This window comes from Chaetura pelagica, unplaced genomic scaffold (assembly GCF_000747805.2).
Source record: "Chaetura pelagica isolate M959 unplaced genomic scaffold, ChaPel_1.0 scaffold555, whole genome shotgun sequence".
Taxonomy (NCBI): domain Eukaryota; kingdom Metazoa; phylum Chordata; class Aves; order Apodiformes; family Apodidae; genus Chaetura; species Chaetura pelagica.
The window spans coordinates 29,301-48,804 of NW_009953297.1; the positions used below are offsets into that span (position 1 = coordinate 29,301).

Below are 19,504 nucleotides of genomic sequence, written 5' to 3' on the forward strand. Positions count from 1 at the left end.
GTCAGAACTAAGGTAACTTTGACAAAGGGAGAATCACAGAATGGTTTTGATTGGAAGGAACCTTCAAGATCATCTAGTTCCAACCCCTTGCCATGGGCAGGGACACCTCCCACCAGCCCAGGCTGCTCCAAGCCCCATCCAACCTGCCCTTCAACACCCCCAGGGATGGGGCAGCCACAGCTTCCCTGGGCAACCTGGGCCAGGCAACTAAGGTAACTTTGACAAAGGGAGAATCACAGAATGGTTTTGATTGGAAGGAACCTTCAAGATCATCTAGTTCCAACCCCTTGCCATGGGCAGGGACACCTCCCACCAGCCCAGGCTGCTCCAAGCCCCATCCAACCTGCCCTTCAACACCCCCAGGGATGGGGCAGCCACAGCTTCCCTGGGCAACCTGGGCCAGGCTCTCCCCACCCTCACAGCCCAGAATTTCTCCCTCCCATCTCAGCTCCAGCTCCCTCTGCCAGCTGGAAACCCTTCCCCCTGCTCCCATCCCTCCCTGCCCTTGTCCCAAGCCCCTCCCCAGCTTTCCTGGAGCCCCTTCAGGCACTGGAAGCTGCTCTCAGGTCTCCCTGGAGCCTTCTCTTCTCCAGGCTGAACACCCCAACTCTCCCAGCCTGGCTCCAGAGCAGAGCTGCTCCAGCCGTCCCATTGTCTCCGTGGCCTCCTCAGGACTTGCACCCAGAGCTCCAATGTCCTTCCTGCACTGAGGGCTCCAGAACAGGTTAGTTCTCCAGGTGAGGTCTCACAAGTGTGGAATAGAGGGGCAGGATCACCTGCCTTGACCTGCTGGCCATACTTCTTTTGATGCAGCCCAGGATGCAAAGCTCAACATGGATCTGATTGTAATGCCTGTGCAAAAACAGTCCTATTGACTGAGCTCACCACTTCTGGCTACTCTGCTTGCTGTACCTCACTGCTCTTCACTTTTAATTCTGCTTGAAAAAGCACCATGACTATAATTCTCCAAGCATTTTAAAACTGGTCAGATATGAGCACTTTGGCTGATCAGAAGGAAATGGGGGAGAAGAAAGCAGCTTTTCAGAGCACTCTCCCATCACACCCTCACACTCAGCATTATTCTCCCTTGCCATTCCAATCAGATAAAGAGGCCACCACTGCCAAACCTTCTTAGCTTCATTGCTTTTCAAAATGCTTTTCATTCATTCAGTATTGCACTAGACTATTCATTAGAAGTCTTAGAAATATCAAGGAAGTAACTGAGATTCAATCTCATCTTCCTCTGCAAGCCTTAGAAATGTTAGTACTGTATTTGAATTCACAAGCACTTTGCAGTCCTGATACTTTCTTTGCCTTTAGGTCTTCAATAAACTTCCTGACTCCATCACATTTTGGTACAGAAGGTTCTGAGTATCCTTCTTCACTGATCTTTGTCCCTAAAATTACTCCTACCCTCCAGACATTCAATATTCACTGAGCTTTCACAGGTTGACTAATGGATCTCAACTTCAATTTTATGAAGGAAAACAGTTTTGTGTCTTCGAGGGGGGGTGGGAAATAATTTTAAAAATCTTCCTGGAGAGTCACCAGACTGTGCTGCAAAATATTCAAACACCAGCTACAAGTTTTTTTCAGAAGTGTACTGGCGTGTTGTCAGCACATGAAGTGATGATATCGGAAACTCTGCTCCTTTCTGGCATATCACTTCCCAGCTACATCCATCCCATTTAGGTCTGCAGGGGGAGTCTGTTAAACCTTTGACCTGGACAGGCTGGAGAGCTGGGCAGAGAGGAACCTCATGAGGTTCAACAAGGGCAAGGGTAGGGTCCTGCACCTGGGGGAGGAAGAACCCCAGGCACCAATACAGGTTAAGGGTGGACCTGCTGGAAAGTAGTTCCAAGAAGGATCTGAGGGTCCTGATAGATAGTAAATGATCCATGAGCCAGGAATGTGTCCTTGTGGCCAAGAGGGCAAATGGAATCCTGAGCTGCATGAGGAAGAGTGTGGCCAGTAGGTCAAGAGAGGTCATTGTCCCCCTCTGCTCTGCCCTGGTCAGGCCACAGCTGGAGAACTGGGACCAGTTCTGGGCTCCCCAGTTCAAGAGAGACAGGAAACTGCTGGAGAGAGTCCAGGGGAGGGCAACAAAGATGACTGGGGGGTTGGAGCATCTCCCTGATGAGGAAAGGCTGGGAGAGTTGGGACTGCTCAGCCTGGAGAAGAGAAGGCTGAGGGGAGACCTTCTTAATGCCTGGCAGTATCTCAGGGGGGTGCAGGGAGGATGGAGCCAGACTCTGCTCAGCAGTGCCCAGGGACAGGACGGGGGGCAACGGGCACAAGCTGGAACATGGGAAGTGCCACTGAAAGAGGAGGGAAAACTTCTTGCCTGGGAGGGTGACAGAGCCCTGGGACAGGCTGCCCAGGGAGGGTGTGGAGTCCCCTTCTCTGCAGATATTCCAGCCCCTGGATGCAGCCCTGGGGGATGTGCTCTGGGTGATCCTGCTTTAGCAGGGGAGTGGGACTGGATGGTCTCTAGAAGTCCCTTCCTACTCTGACCATTCTGTGATTCTCATGTCTCCAACACTCACTTTCCCACTGATACCCCAGTGATACATCAGAGGCAGGGAATGGAGCAGAGTTGCTTACCTACTCTTCCACTACACTGCTTTTTTCCCCTCATATATTGCAGTCTCAAGAGTAATTTTGACCCAGTTCCTGACACAGAAGGTTTGGGGGAAAAACAAATCCCTCCCATTGGTTTTAAGGATAGACAAACAACCAAGGCTGGCAAAATCCTGCCAGATTGTACCCACAATGTGCTGCTCATTTGCCATCTTTGCTCTGATAAAAAGAAGGAAATGCACCATTTCCTACAGCTCTTTGTTGGTGTCACAGGCTCTGAGATCCCAAGTGGAAGCAGCATTGAAAGAATATTTAAACTGTGGTCTTAGTATTTATTTCCCCCTTGTACAACACATAGAAAGTGAAGGATGGGGTTTATGGGGGTGGGGAGTGAGTGGGGAGTCTTAAAAAACCCTCAGCTGACAGGAACCAACTGGAATTTCTGCATTTAAGCCAAGCTGCTGACAGAAATGCTAAGTGTTTAAAATACAGTAATCCTTTCTTTACATTAAGACCAGGAATAAAATTATGCTTTTAGCAGTAATTTTCCTCTGAATTATTTGTCTAAAAAAAGGAATTTGGCAACTAAGGAAATCAACTTTCTTTCTTATTAACCTTCTGCTTATCAGCCACAGCATATGTGAACAAATCCAATTAGGGAAACTTCATTATGGTTAGAAAGCTGCCTTCTATGCAGGGACTGTGCTGCTTCCCAGTGCCTTCAGGACCCAAGCCAGGAGTCTAGTCTCACTGGAAAATGTAGCAGCACATATATATATAGCATAAATAATATGGTGTATATAGACACACAGGTATGTCTAAATATTTGTGCATTGTGTGTGTAAAAAAGCTCATGTATTGGTGAGCATTCAGGACCCTGTTTTCCCAAGGGAGGAGATAAATGCAGCTGCCTGACATACTAAAAGGCCACACAAAGTCTCTTTGAGCATTCAGCCCTGCAATCTCCATTCTGATTAAACTCTGGAAAAAAAAGCCAAAAACAAACAAACAAACAAAAACCCCACAAAAACAACAATCCCTCATCTCTCACCATTAGCTTCAACTCATTTGCCAAACTGTGCCTTTCCTACTACTCCAGCAAATAAATGCCCACCAGATGAGTGCCACAAATTACCGTAGGCATGAAACAGTTTTCACTGTAACACTCAGGCAACAATATGGAAAGGACAGGAGGGATCACTGTCCAGATGGAAAAGCCAGGCAAGAAACCTGCTCCTCAGTGCAAACAAAACAAAAATGTTTCCCTAATTCTCATTCTCTGAGGAGAGCAGAGAATAATTCTTGCCTATCAGACAGACAAAAATCAAAAGATGGGAGAAAGAGCCAAGCTGGTAGATGCAGCCAGCTCAGTGAGAACAAGGTTACTCGAGGGGCCACGCTCCTTTAGCTGCTGCTGTGAGAAAGTGTTGCTGCCAAACACCATATTCAGCCTGTGGATCTCTGAGAGCAAACGTACAGTGTGCCAGGTGCTGCTGGAAGGAGGTCTCCAGGGCTCCCCCATCCCCTCGCTGTCTACAAGACAGGAAAATGAACCCTGACACATTCTGGGCATGAAATCCACAGACTAACAATGAGATTCCCTGAAATACAGACTGCTGAGATAGAGCGTGAATCTCCTAGTCTTTTAAATCTCATTCAGAGCTGACAAAATGAGGTAGAGGCTGCAATTCTCTGCATTAACTGCAGCAAGTTATCTGCTTCTCAGCCTTAAGACTCCCCTGGCAATCAGTCTTTGCTGAAACTTGCAGGATCCAAAAGCCAATTTTTTTCCCCTTCTATTGCATCCATTTAACCCCAGAACAATACTGTCACCATTTCTGCCATGTCATCCACTCATTTTTCCTTCCACACCTCCTCCCCAAAAGCCAGAAGGAACACTAAGTGTTTGGAACCCTGGTGACTGGAGACAGCTCTACCTTAGCAGCACACAGCAGCTCTGTGTTACAAACTAGTTTACCAGAGGAAAATGAGAAAAGATGAGGCTTGACCCAGCAGCTCTTCAGATCAGTCTTCAGGGAAAAGAAATGGCAGGAAAGTCATAAAATGAAACCTTGCCCTGTCCAGGTTCCAGCCAGCAGGTGCACAGGCTGCAAATCCTCTGTACTTCTGTGCAGCAGCTACATGGAGATCCACCTCTGAGCCACCAAACCAAGCCACAGGTTGCTCACTTCAGTCCCTGCTACTGTGCTACATGAAGTGCCATCCTCTGAGCTGTCCCCTTTCGTGTCACAGGGGAATGACAAAAAAAGCCTGTCAGAAGTATGTCTCCCTCTACTTCTTTGTTGGTAGAAGACACTGGCATTGAAATACACGCTGTTTGAAGTGTGGTGCAACTCACCTTCTGGAGTGACACTGCAAAGCCAGGCCCTCAGGATTTGTAGGGCAGCTACAAGTGAGCACAGAGGTGAGGACAGTGCCCTTTCCTCTTATCAGTGCTGCCTTCCAGCAGGAAAGGATGAACTAGAAGCTAAAAGTAGCACACAAGGTCAAAAGTACTCTGGCTTCCCACTGATGGCTAGCAAACCAGTGACCCAGCCAAGGAATAGAAAAAATCTTTGCCATTATTCTTCCCAAGCATGAGAAGTTCAGCTTCTTCCCTGTCTTTAATAGCACAAACACAGATTCTGAAGCCTTGTGGACACCATCCCTTGGAGAACCTGAGTTCTTGGGCCAACACAAATAGCACCACCTGTGAGATTACATTACTCTTCACCATCTGACCAAGACTGGAATGAGGTCAGAGCATTGTCTGGTGCCCCGTTGGCACCTCCCTGTGCCTGCTGCCCCTGCCTGGCAGGCAGAGCCAGGGGGGGGCTGCAAGTCTTGTCTCCAGGACTTGCCTGCACACAAGTGACACTGGAATTCACATCTGAGCTGAAAGGCAAGATGGAATGAAGACAAGGAAGCTGTGGTGAGCCATGCATGAGACATCTGTAATAACAGAGCTCTATCTGGAACTGGTAACATCAAGATGTCCACACTTGACACCACAGAGAAACCAAACCCTTAATGAGAAGGGGATGGAAAGGCAAAGAAGCCAAAAACAGAGGACTGAGGGTTCAACCTCATCCCAGGCTTCCTTCTGCATTAATCTTCTGCCATTCCCTACCTTTAACCAAGGACACAGGATTTACATTCAGGAGACAGATTTTGTGCTGGGAAGAAAGAGCAGTGAGGAAAAAACAGCGTTTTGTCAGCTTTTAGGAACTGCTCAAGGCTGCCAAGTGAAGCACTGACAACCTGAGAAGTTTAAATACTGTCAGGCAGGAGTTTTACATGGAAGAAAAACAACAAAAAAACCAGTTCATTTCCCTACTATACACATTTCATTCTTAGGCAATATCAAAGCTACATGGTAATTGCTAAACTGAACCTATGCTCCAGTGAACAAACCAATGACATCACTAGTCTAAGATTCACCTCTGCATTAATACTTAATACCCAGAACCAGGTGATTTTAATTTTTACAGAAATGTGTTTATGTAGTCAAAATGTAAACTTAGCATCTAAAATAATCTGACACTTAAATTAAAAATCCTGGGTGAAAATGAACACAGGCAGTAATTGTTCTGCAGAATCAGAATATATTCTGGATGGAAGTTACCAGTCATGGGCAGGTCAAATTTGCATTCAGCTGGTTAACCAAAGATTTTATACTAGTTATAGTACCTGTAGCTGTACTCATATGCCTTCCCATTTCATTGGGGAAGAGTTTATTGCCAAGTTAGGAAAATAAATTAATACATTCAAAAGAGAAGATGTGAGGAGAACTAGATAACTGATGGTATTAAAAGTCTTACCCTTTGAGTATTGTTTCAACAGCTACTTATTAAACTAATTAAAGAAATGAGAGATTCAAACACTGTGCAGCATAGAATAGCTTTGCAGTTCCTGAAAATCCCAGTCTGGGCCTGCAACACAAGGATCAAAACTCAGAAGAAAAAAAACATCCACTTTTAGTTCTTTTTGAATAACCACTCATGTCGTTTTGATACTTCACACAGAGTCCCTCCAAATCCATCCTCTTGTCCAGTTCTTACACTACCTGAAGTACCTGCTTGGATTATGATGCAGTGATATGTAACAGCCTCGAGTTTTTTAGGTACCAGTGTTTACTGATGTTAGTGAAGACAAAAATGTCTCTGAACACCAAATCTTCTGTTTAATACGAAGGGAACCAGGCTCCAGGTTCCCAACACCCCATTTTATTACCAAACCTGTTTTCTCACAGAAGCAGCCTTGCAGCATGTAGCCTGGCAATTAAAATCAGAGGCATAATTTGTCTAGACCTTGGTTATACAACTAAGGATTTTCTCTAGAGAGTGTGCAAGTGAGGCTACAGCTACAGAAATGGCTTTATGCTCTGACAGTCTCATTAGCACAACCCCGGAATGGCTTCAGCATTAAAAATAGCACAAAAAGATGCAGTTTGTTCCTTCATAATACATCACATGAAGACACCACCCTTCATGATGAAGGCTGTGGTAGCTTTACAAAGCACACTCTTTATTAAATGACAGTATCTTATGCCAAAATGGACTGCAGGCACACCACATGCAAGATTTTCCTACTTGTATCTCAAATCATCAGGGCTCCAACTGGCCCTGAAAGCCACAAACTGCCTTACAGGCTTGGATGTGGAAACATGTCAGCTGCACAGCAACTCCCTCCAGGAAAGAGGGAATATAGAGCTGCTTCATCATCATTCTTCCCAGTGAAGCAACTGCTCCCAAGTGCACAACTCCTACTCGCAGTAAACGTTAGGATTCCAGCCCAGATTCCAAGCCTTAATTACAATCTGTGTTGGGGCAGGATAATTGGTGGACCCTGGAAATGAACACTTCTATGCTTGCTAATGCACTGAACGACAGGGCTAAATTAATGTCTCATTATTCCACTACATAGGGAATAATTTTGCTACTAATATACAAAGTCAGGGGACACCTGAATGACAGATCTTTTAGTCTGCCATGTACAAAGTCATTTATAACCCTGCTTTAGCAACTCCTGATAAAATTCTGCACACAAACTATCTGTGTGTAACTAGTGTGAGATGTCCCTGCTTATTGTAGGGGGGTTGGACTAGTTGACCTTTAGAGGTCCCTTCTAACCCAAGACATTCTATGACTCTACATAAAATACAGAATTGTTTTGGTTGGAAAAGACCTTTAAGATCATCCAGTCCATTCATTAACCCAGCACTGCCAAGGCCACCACTGACCCATGTCCCTCAACACCAAATCTACACAGCTTTTTACCTGTGATTAAACACATACACATGTCTGGGTGTGCATTTGCTCTGTGGAGACACCCAGGAATTAATGTCTTCTCCATCTTGCACTCCTGATTTCCTTCTACCACAAGACCAGCTGCCAAGTGCTTTAGCAGTCACGACTCTACATGAGAAATTGCTAAATCAATGAAAAACCAGGATCCCATTATGCACTGACTCAGTGCAGATGTACAGCTCTGGCTCTCTAGTCAGGATCTGCTACTAAACATATTTGCTTACAGAACTAATAAGCTCAAACACAATTTCTTCCATGTAAACACCAGATCAGTTCTGCAGTGTTTCCTACTTCCACCAGTTCACTGGTTGCCAAGTGGTTTATCCTCGTTAACACAAATGCTAGAACTTCATCTAGCAGGTCAGACTTTGAAGAGCCACAACTCATCTCAACAGAAAACCTGGTTTTGTTGCAGTTCCATCAGCTCAAAAGACATGTCCTTGCTTTCCTCGATTCAAAAGCTGCTCAACTACCAGAAATAAACAGCTTCAAGCTGTCCAAGAACAATTGTTCACACTTTCAGTGCCTTCCAACAGAGTGGGAACACCAGTTTACACTGTCTCACTGTACAGTGGAAGCATTTTAAGGCATCACATTCTTCCTTGACTGGTTTTCTTTCACTGAATCCATGTCAGAAACAGTCCTCAGACCTGTGTTCCCCTAACCTTTTGCCTCGTGCTTTAATCCCTTCAATCTAAACACCAAATCCTGGATCAAGAGACTCCAGGAAGGTATGAATCCACACTCACAAAGCCTCTTCAAGAATTCTCTTTTTTTATAAAGGGAAGAAGTTCCAGGTCAGGGATCCTTCTGAACTTCAGCCAACAAAATGACTCCAAAATGTTGCTCCCTATGTATGGACTAAAAACATCCCTCTGACCCTTTCCAAAGGCTTCCCAGTGTCCTGTTTCCATAACAGTGCATGAACAGAAGCAGTCTCAGGGCTGGCTGCAGCCAACCCCTTACTCACCTGTTTTACATTGTATCCTGCTTTTGCACTAGTTTCAATGAACATTACATTCAGCTCTTTGGCTTTTCTTTCTCCTTCCTCAATGGACACTTGTCTGGGGAAGATAACACAAAATTAGGAAAACAAACAAACACCTTGAAAATTAAGATCTTCCTCTTCAGCCCAAGGAGGTGACTGCCATTACAGTTCTGAAAACACTGGTTTTCCCCTGCACACAGACCCCACCAGCTGTAGACAAGCATCACCATTTCATCCTACCAGGCACCCCTTGCTCCATCCAAAGCACAACTCTGCATTCCAGTGGAACAGCAACATGTGCCAATAACCCCCTCCAAACCCCTGTCCAAGAAGCTACACTTCATGTCTGAACAATTAACAATCAATCTATTTAATACCCAATTAAAATAATTAACTTGCTGCCTACTAAACTGTTTTAACAAAGGATCAAGTACAATCACCTTACATCAAATGAATTTTGCCTGTTTGCCCCTGCCTGGGTGTCCCACTCACTGAGCAGCCTGTTACAGCAAGACCTGAGGGGAACTTGGGTTCAAGAGCTGTCAAACAAAAATCATCATGTATCCGAGGGGCATATGTGTGCATAAACAACTCTTAAGATGACCTTAGCAATGTGAAGTAAGGGTCAAAAGTGAAGCTATTCTGAGGGAACAGGGATTTCAATCAAATCCAGAATATTTCCCTCATGTTTTTTGTTTTGCCTTTGTGACTTCTGACTCCTTTGTGTTAAGGACACCACAAACCCAGAATTAAGAGAGTAGGCAACGCAGTAGAAGCTAAAGATACACAACTCCTAACACAAATATTGAAGTTTGCCCACTTAGGAAAATCACTGAGGAGTTTAAAAAGGGAAGATTACTTGCATATATATCTGAGCAAATCTATTCAGCATGAATATTTGTAACAAGTTTAGCTTGTTCATTCACTGATGCAGGCTGCAGTTAACACTCCCCTCTCTCCTGACATCCAAACAAGCTGATGACAGTTTCTCAGCTCCTTCACAGCATTGTGCTGGAAATTTGTGGTTAACCAAATAAAAGACATTTTCAATTTGAGATTTCTCTAGTCACAGCCATCTCCAGCACAGTCAAAACAAGCTCCAATGTTTTGGGAAAGAAAAAAAAATAGTGCAAGTGTTCTTTTTAAAATAGTTGTCTAGGAGAAAACAGCAGCAGCTTAAGAAAGGCATTTGAAAGATGAGTTATTCCTTCATACCTCTTATCTGCTAGATCTGTTTTATTTCCCACCAGCATAATGATGACATCACTGCCCCTTTCCGTTCTGACATCATCAATCCATTTTGTTGTTTGCTGGAACGAGTTTACATCTAGCAGAGAACAGTGGAGAGGATTATCACTGCAGGCATTCTTCACAGATCACTGGTAAATACATCTGTAAGTCTCAAATAAAAGCTTCAGGTTCTCTGGAATTGGCGTAACAGGGTGATGAAGAATCAGCAAATGAAACCCCATGTCTCCCACATTGAAACAGAGGAAAACTCTGGCATTCACTTAAAATGGATCAGTACCTCACCAGAGGTGACCTCAAAGGCAGGGAGTGAAGTGAGTTCATCTATAATTTGATTTTGACAACGTCTAAAATAAGAAGTTTTATCACTGTGTTTTAGACGAGTTCCTTTATATTTAATTCAATATAAAGTATTTTATATAAAGAATGGGGATTAATGTGATCAGGCACCCTGCACTGCTCATGACATGTGCATCTGCAGCAAGAGGTCCCTACAGCTCCACTGCTTCTCCAAAGTACTTAATACCAGCTCCACATTCTGTACAGCTTAATCATTTTTTACTTGCTAGGTCTACGATCTTCCCTAGGAAATATCTGGGTTATACAACATACTAATAATTCTGATTTCAAAACAGTTTCCAAATCATTTGCATAGAACCAGAAATACAAATTTAGCCTGTCCACAGAAACTTCTGGTTAATGCTGTGTCCTTAAAAGCCCCAAGTTAAGAACTGTAGGAAGCCATCCTGATCTAATGCCACTATGGTGTTTGAAAAGTTGCATCCCATAAGAAAAAAACAGGTTGGAACTGCCACGGAGCTCAGCATTTGCCAGGGAGCTACAGAAAGAGTTGCCAAAGTAGTTTGTGGTCCTTAAAAACAGGGGGGAGCTCTGCAGCAGTTCTTAACAAGTATTGATTATTTTTAATGTCTTCCACTGCATAGCAGCATCTCATGTGCTAGGCAGTCAAGACTTGATCACTTGCCAGGGCCTTAATTCTTCTCTTTACTAATGGGTAATATTGAATTTGCTAGGTCAGCAAAAAGGTTCACAGCTAACCTGCAATTTTACCTCAACTGAAAGTGCTAATTTTAACAATTAAAGCTTTTCTAGGTGAAGCCTGTATTCCTGCAAAAAAAACTTCTGGTATTTATAAATCAAATTACATTTGTAGAGAATTAGGCCATTGGTCTCAGTCAGTTCTGGTTCAGAACTGCAAAATGTCTGAAGGTTTAGTTCTCGTAAAGCAAAATTTCTGCTCTTTGTACATACAAAAAGTTTGTAAGTTAGGGGTCTCTGGACTGAGGGGAGGGAGAGAAGGAGAAGAGTTGAAAAAGCACTAATATTTTAGTTCACAAAAATGTACATACCTTAGTAAGAAATGAAAGAGCAATTGTTAAAGGAGAAGGGCTTAGTGGTAAGTTTTACATATTGCAAAATGTGAAAGCAACCAATTCAAATGAAAATGTGATGTTAATGCATTTCCCCCCCCCAGCCCATGCCCAGATTTATTGAGGGGGGGGGAGGGCAAATGGAGTGAAGCAACCTACAGCTATCAGTGCAAAATCTGTAACTGAGGAACTCAGATATCTATGAACATGATTCAGGTGTTTGAGACCAAAAGTCGTAGGTGATATTACAATCAAAAAAGCAAATGAAAGAGGATCAAGTGCAACAAGACCAGCCAGGACTCAAGGCTTCAGGAGAATGCAACAGGAAAAGGGTTACAAAATGATGTTGTTTGTAAGACAGTTTGTACATGACAACCGCAGCGATCGGGTGACGAGCTTAAAACTTGACTACAACGAAAGAAACTCATTTCTTTTTCCATGCCAGAATGAAGAACAAGCAGATGACTGTGACAGAACATGCAAAGCTAGGCTAAAGGATGAAAGGGGCACAGTATTAGAAATGCAGAATTCCCCCCACTCACTTGTGATATCATAAACAACAACTGCAACAGTGGAGTCACGAATGTAGCTAGGAATCAAGCTCCTGAACCGTTCTTGACCTGCTGTGTCCCATAATTGCAACCGTACCTAACAAAATCAGTCAAACAAGCAAGAAAAATAAGAAAGAGGTCAAACCCAGTGCATTATACCTACTTGTGATATCGTAAACTACTACAGCAGCAGCAGAGTCACGGATGTAACTGGGAATGAGGCTACGGAAACGTTCCTGACCCGCAGTATCCCACAGCTGCAACCTGATCTGTGGGTGGGAGAAAATTAAAAAAGCCAAACTGCCACTAAAAGAGTATATAAAATTTACTTAAAAAAAAAAACAAAAAAACTAAATAAAAATTATAAACTCATGCAGGAGATGACTGGGGGGTGGGAGCAGCAGCTCCCTTCTCTCCTTCTTTACAGCAATCTCTCCCAAGCACTAGTAGTAGCTGAGCTGGTACCTATACATCTATCTTAGTTTTCTGCTGGTTTTTTGCTTTTTTTGAAAAAAATGCTTCCCTTCCAAAAGGGGAGAAATCGGACTGATTACTCAGCTTTCAAACTGAGAGGGACCAATGAGAAAACTAAGGTGAATGTTCACCTGCAGCTCTGCTGCTATCTTTCCTCAGGACTCGAGCACATAACCCCAGTGTCCTGGAGGACGGTTGCTGGTGGGAGGTAATTCAGACCTCACACCAGACTTCTCAAGGAAAAGGCTCCAGCTGCTGCCAAAGAACTGGAAAAGCTACTAATGTGGATTTTCCAAGGAGGATAAAACACTAGTTATTACTCTCTATTTAAGCCTCAGCCACACTGCAGGGTAACCTGCACATAGATGAGGCTGAATGTCTCTTTCTGAAAGAAAAGGCAAGATACACTAAAAGCAACAGGTATGGCAAGAGGTGCCAGGGCCAGTTTTGCTATGGAAAGAACATTCCACTGCTCAGCACTGTCAATGCAATCACATGTATTGAGGGTTTATGCCATCAGCTTATGCAGCACTGCACAGTTTGCTTCTGCAAATAGCTCAATGGCTGAATTTCTTAATTAAGAATCTGAGCTCATTTAAAACCGCAGGCTTGCTTCCAGAGGAGTGATTTCATTTCAGGAGCTAGAGCTGCAGCAAGCTAAGAAACAAGTAGTGTTTGTGGATTATTGTTGAAGGCAACCTTCTTTTTAAAGAAGTAACATCAAGAACTATCAAGCTAGTTATTAACAGGCAGCATTTGGCAATTAATATTTTATCCTCTGTCTTGTGACATCTAAAACAGAAGGGGTCAAGCATGGTTCACTTTTACATATTCCCACCATTCTCCAGCCTTCAAACTATCCGTATCATCTCTTTCTTCAAAGAGGATGACACTAAAGCACCTTCTGCTGCTTGTAAAATGGCACTCAGGAGCCCTCCACAGACGAAACAAATGGTGATCTCCCTTTTCCCCACACAGAGATGGGAGCTCTCTCCACAGCACTCATTAGTCTTGGAAGCAGCTGGTAGATGAAGGCTCAGTCTGTACTTCCAAGTGATCTCAGAACTGTGGGCTGCACAATTACACCAGATGCTGATCCTCATTCCTACTGTACATAGAGAAGTGCAACAAAAATCTTACTCACTGTTCGATCCTCCAAATACATGGTTTTCGATAAGAAGTCGATGCCAATTGTTGCCTGGAAAATAAAAAGAAAAAAAAAATGGAAAAAAATAACATCTCTTAAATGAAATGTCAGAACAACTGCAGTGATTTTCCAGGGAGTAAGAATAACTACCACAGAGTTCTGCACCTGCAGTGAATCTGAAAGAAAAATATGCTGGGATGTAACTCTACCTGTAGGATTCAGGCAGTTTCTTTAATATCCATAACCAGAACAATATCTCAAAGCACAGAAAGTTGGTTTACTCCAATTTTGGTTTATGCACATAGACACTTTAATCCATACAAACACAGAGGCATTAGCAAGAATTTTTATGCATATGGCCCAAGTCAGTGTCCATCAGCTGAACCAGCATATCTGGGTACACTGTATTCTTCCTGACTGTCAGATATTTTAATGTATCTTAACTTCAAGCCTTTTTCATGAAGGCCAAGGTGGACATCTCTACATGTGCTGCAACTCAGATTGTGCACACACACACAGCCCCCAACAATCAGTAAAGCTCAAACAATACTGATGCTCACTGCAGCATCACTGCACCCAAGTTTCTAAACGCTAGTGGGAGCTTCATGTAGAGCATCCTTAAATGGGTTCAAGAGAAAGAGCAAAGCACTACTAAGCACTATCAAGAGCTGCTTCTTCACAACAAGATCTTCAGCCTGCTGTTCAAGGCTGCAGGGAGAGTGAAGCCAAGCTCTAGGAATTCATTTGCAGCAGGAACAAGAGTGAGCTGACCTGCTGGGGCTCTAAGGCTGCCCTGGCTTCAGCAGGACACTGAGCACCTAAAGCAGCTGCACTGCTCAGCAACATCAATAGAGCCTGCAATATGTTCCAAACAAATTGATTTTAAAAGACAGAAAATAAGGGGGAAAAAAAAAAGCAATAGATGAGAGATAAGTGTCTCAGCTAGGGCAGAGACACTCAACACAACCTCTTCCCTGCTCTCCCACACTGAAGTATTTCTACTGGAGAGCCTATTTTACCATATCTGCTATATATTGTTAGACTGCTATTATGCCTCAACTATATAGGCCCATAATTAATTCCCTGCATTCTGCCAGACAGTTTATGTGATAGGAATAAAGAACAGAGCCACTCAGCCTGCTTAGGAGCAATACAGAAGAAAACCAGCTGCAAATTGAATAAAGCACTGGAATAGGTTGCCCAGGGAGGCTGTGGCTGCCCCCTCCCTGGAGGTGTTGAAGGGCAGGTTGGATGAGGCTTGTGCAGCCTGGGCTGGTAGGAGGTGTCCCTGCTCATGGCAGGGGAGTTGGGATCTGATATTTAAGGTCCTTCCAACCTTAACTGTTCTATGAAATGAATTTAAAAATGCAGAACAAAACAACCCAAACTGAATTTCCATTTGCAACAATATAAACATAGATCAAAACCCAAACTTTTCTGACTGGATCAGGACACCAGTTTTGGAGTTCCAGAGTTGCCTATGGGAAATATAAATACTGGTGGATCCCAGTGATTTTCATCTAATAGCAAGAACCATGACATCACCCGTTCAGAGAGGATACTGAAATTCTTAAGGTGGTTATGGAGAAGCCTCAAAAGACTAATGCAACAACATGCTTCCCTTCTGCTTTTGTTTTCTGTTGTTCTGGTAGAGCACATTCCTCAGAAGATTGCCTCAAAGATGCTTCTATTTTTCCTCATGAGTATTTAGTCTTGCTTTACAGAAGAAAAGCTACAAAACCCCTAAGATCTTACACCATATATACAAGTCTGCCTGGCAAACTGCTGGAGACTCAGATTTTCTCTGCTCTCAGTAGGAGTTGGAACATCAGCTGCAAAGCCTGAAACCTGCCTCAGCCCATACTTCATGCCATCCCTCCCACACAGCCCACAGGAGCTCTAGAGCTCACTCCTTGGTGTACCAAGTCTCTGTATGACTGGTGGAAATATAAATGCCAAGCAAAAACATCTGGTCAGTGAGATTCCTGCACTTTGTTGCTCCTGGCATGGGAATGGCAACAGAAAGGCCAAGTATAAAACTTACTTTAGATCTGGGCAATGAAAACATTTATGCTAATCATTTTGAAAAGAATGGATGGCAGGTCTATTATTTTCAAGCTATGAAATAGCTCCTGACCTAAGCCACCCCAGAGCTTGAAATATTACATGGAGTAACTTGCAACCAAACATATTTGCCCACCCATATTGCTCAGTCCATGTCACAACAGGACACATGTCACAGCAGCAGATGTCAAGGAACAGATTCAGGCACTTTAGATCCCAGCCCTTTACTAAAATAGGTAACCTACAATGAGGCATTTTGTCACAGTTCTTGCAGAAGGAACAAAAAAGCTTAGGGGATCTTTACAGTTCAGCCGTAAAGAAGAGCCGTGCAATCTACGTGTAGAGGAAAAGTCTGCTGACTGATGGGGAAAAAAGGCAGGCAGATGAATCTAAGCTAATTACCATAATTAAGGTGGAGGCAGGTTTAACCTGCTTGTGGAATGCTATGTACCACCCAGACCAAGCAGGAACTAGGAATGCTCTGAACATGGTGGGAGGTACTGGAAGACCCAACTGCAAGTTTAAAGGAGACCAGCAGAACAAAAAACCTCAGAGAGGGCCACACTGTAGATCAGGTCATCTATGAGAAGACTTTTAAATCCACCTGTCCTCACCAATATCACTGTCTAACAAGGAACTGTTGTCATCCCATTTTATAGACTGTACTTGGTGACACAGAATTACCCAAGACTATGCTAGAAAGCCTGAGGCAAAGCAACAACCTGAATTGTCTTTCTAGCCATAGGCCAGTGTTGCAACTAAATGCTGTCCTCCTTCTCCCTCCTCCAAGAGGATCTAGCTAAAGGGAAGCGTGGTCTGTAATTCTTCTCTTGCATAACACACACAGAACCATCATGTTTGCCAATGTTGGTCTTCATTATCCATCACATATGGTGTTACAGAACAAGGAAAAATCTTCCCCAGCATGTCCATGGAGAGCAGTCACTCCTGGTAAAATACACACCACCGGTGGCATGATTTTATTTCAGGTGTTTGAGGTTTCCTTGACACAGTACAGAGAGTTCTTCTTTGATTCACAAGTGCTGCTTTCATGAAAACAGCTTATTAACAGGGTACAGGCAACAGCTGAACTCCTCTTATCTAGCAGCAAGCAAAAGAAAACGAACACACAGCACAGATTTGATTAAACGGCAGCTTTCTATTTTTACCAGCTGAGTACAAAAAAACCTTGTCCAAATGAGAGGTTGTGGCAGCTTTCAGAAGATGTGCATTCAAAATTTATCAGAAATGTCCAGAACAAGCAAATCATCCATCAACTAGCCCACAGCTGCAGTTAACACATACAGGGTTTGATGTGTGTTATCATTCAAGGACGTGGCTCTCAGAGGTCTCTGGAGACTCTTGAGCATCAAGAAATTTATATTCTGGTTTGACACTCACGTGTGGTGTGATTTTGGCCAAATTACTGGAGCTTTTATGCTTCATTATTTCTTGCAGCTTCCTCAAAATAGGACATAACACCCTACCTCAGCCATGATTTCAGTAAAATAGAGGTCTTTGGATGAATGACACTACACCAAGTACATTAACACCCAAACGAGGCACGCGCCAGTGAGAGCTAAATTGAAGCTATCTTGGAAGCCCTTAAGATTTCTTACTGTTTTAAATCCCACTTGTTCACTTTGCAATCATTTAGTATATTATGTTGGACCAGCTTCCCATGGAGACAACTATATTATCATAAAGCACAGAGGGTCAAACCTCTTCAGGAAAGAACTAGGACACCAGCTCCATGGAGAAAAGGAGCGGATCTGAAAGGAAAAGACTGTGGGAAAAAAAAACAGATTAAATAAAAGAACTGCATTCACATGTCCATGTAATTACAGTGGGGAGAAATTGAAAGGATGTTTGCTCCCTTGGGAGCAACCATGTGTACTCTAGCCCTCCTACACCATAGAAGTTTTCCTTCTCCCATAGTTCAGTGAGAACTTACATCTCATTCCACCCAACTTGCTGAGCAGCAGCAGTGACGAGAGGCAGGAAGAAAACCAATAAGGGGTAAAGAGATTTAAACAAGATACTTGGACAGAGACTAACAGAAGAGTAACAGCCTGCTTCTCTTTTTTTCCCCCCTTACCTCCTCCTTCCACCCCCCTAAAAAGGCTTTCACATTCATCAGGGAACAGATTTTTCTCAGCTTAGTGTCCTCAGGACAACACCAAGCGTAACCAAGTCATGAAGCATGTTCTGTTTGGAGAAGACACACTTTCTGAAACAGAAGTACTTTCATAGCTCACCACCTTTTCAAGCTCATGCTAAATTCTGGGAGTGGGCCACAATGACTGGCCTCCTTGAATTTAGAAAGCTCTAGCATGTGTCAACTGGAAGTGACTTGTCACCAACCATGAAGCAGTCAGGGAGCTGCTGGGCTGACTGGATTAAAAAACAACCACTGCTTCAGCCCCAACCTTGCCCACACCATCTTGTTTAAATAATAAACAAACAAACAAGCAGTCACAGGCTGAGGACATGCATAACAACCAGCTTTGTGGTCCTGGTTCCAGCAGACATCATAAAATAGCATCCTAAAGGGCAGCCAGCCTTACAAACCACTGCTTTCTGTTCCACAAATCCTTCTTCATCCCGCTGCAGAACCTCTTGCAGCTCACCTTGCTTCTTTTTTGAAAGACCTGAGTACCTGTTACATTTTCCCCACAAAGGCATTAGATTTGGGATGGTCTGGTAGCAAATGGTGAAAAAAAAACCAACCTGGCAGATATAACAACTGCTACTACTTGGGCATATCCTTTCAAACTACAGCTCATCCTGCTGGAAGTAGCACATAAGTTACTCAAGCAGAATCCAACCATGAAAAGCCATTCTCAGAGATTATTAAAATACAAAGCTTACATATTTTAAAGTTAAGAATTTGGTCAGTGTAGCAACCCTTATGCACTGCAATCACTCAGATTCTTCCTGCAATGGAAGACATGGCAACAGAAGGGCCTTACAGAAGACAGCAATATGGATTTACCTGGTAGGTGTTGTCAAAGCTGTCATACATGAACCTGGTGATCAAGGAAGTCTTCCCCACTAGAAGAAGAGAAAAAAAACACACATTCAAGGAACAATTTCAGTGCAATTTTTAAGTAAGTGATCCTAAAATGGCTTCAGGAGGAGTTTCACTCTCTGCTCAACAGATCAGTTCTGTGCAATTTAACTTTCTACAAGCAAAAGAGCAGTTACGTGATTTTACAATTACAAAGTCACTTGTAGGGACATTTTTCTGAAAAAGGTTGGCTCCCGTATCACTCCTGAGCAACAGTTTTACTCCTAAATGTTAGTGGTTTGAGTCAAAAATTGAAATGATTGTTGCAGTTTCTATCAAGTCATCCAGAAAGTTTTAGTTGAACTAAATGAACAAATGTAAGAGGTCTGACAACCCCTACAGCAAATCACTCTGCAGAAGACAGCTCTCCTTGCTGATAAAACAAGGCAGCTACATCACTTTTAAACGCACCTCTCTGTGCATCTCCCCAGTGTCACACTCTCTGTATCTGTCACACCAGTGGCAGTCCCTGCTGTAGTTTCATGGCAGTGCAAGACAAGATTGAAGAGCAGCATTGTTGGGAGGCTTGTTTACCATCCCCCATGATGCCTGCAGCCCTTATCACTCCATTAACATTAACCCTTCCTTTGACAACATGTTCACTAGACCTTTTTATTTAAGAAGGTTCCTCTGCTGTTAAAAATACTGTTCCCCACCAGTGCTGCCATCAGCAGGTGACACT

At 43.5% G+C, this 19,504-nt stretch overlaps 1 protein-coding gene across 1 annotated transcript in view; it reads right to left on the reverse strand.

The window, feature by feature from the left end:
• The window catches only part of RAB6A (RAB6A, member RAS oncogene family), a 25,605-nt gene extending 6,805 nt beyond the window's left edge, over nucleotides 1–18,800 (reverse strand). Inside the window, 5 exon segments of the mRNA XM_009997978.1 lie at nucleotides 8,860–8,953; nucleotides 10,093–10,204; nucleotides 12,231–12,336; nucleotides 13,686–13,739; nucleotides 18,748–18,800. Coding sequence (XP_009996280.1) covers nucleotides 8,860–8,953; nucleotides 10,093–10,204; nucleotides 12,231–12,336; nucleotides 13,686–13,739; nucleotides 18,748–18,777 — 396 coding nt within the window. The 5' untranslated portion in view covers nucleotides 18,778–18,800.
• Nucleotides 18,801–19,504: the final 704 nt, after the last annotated feature.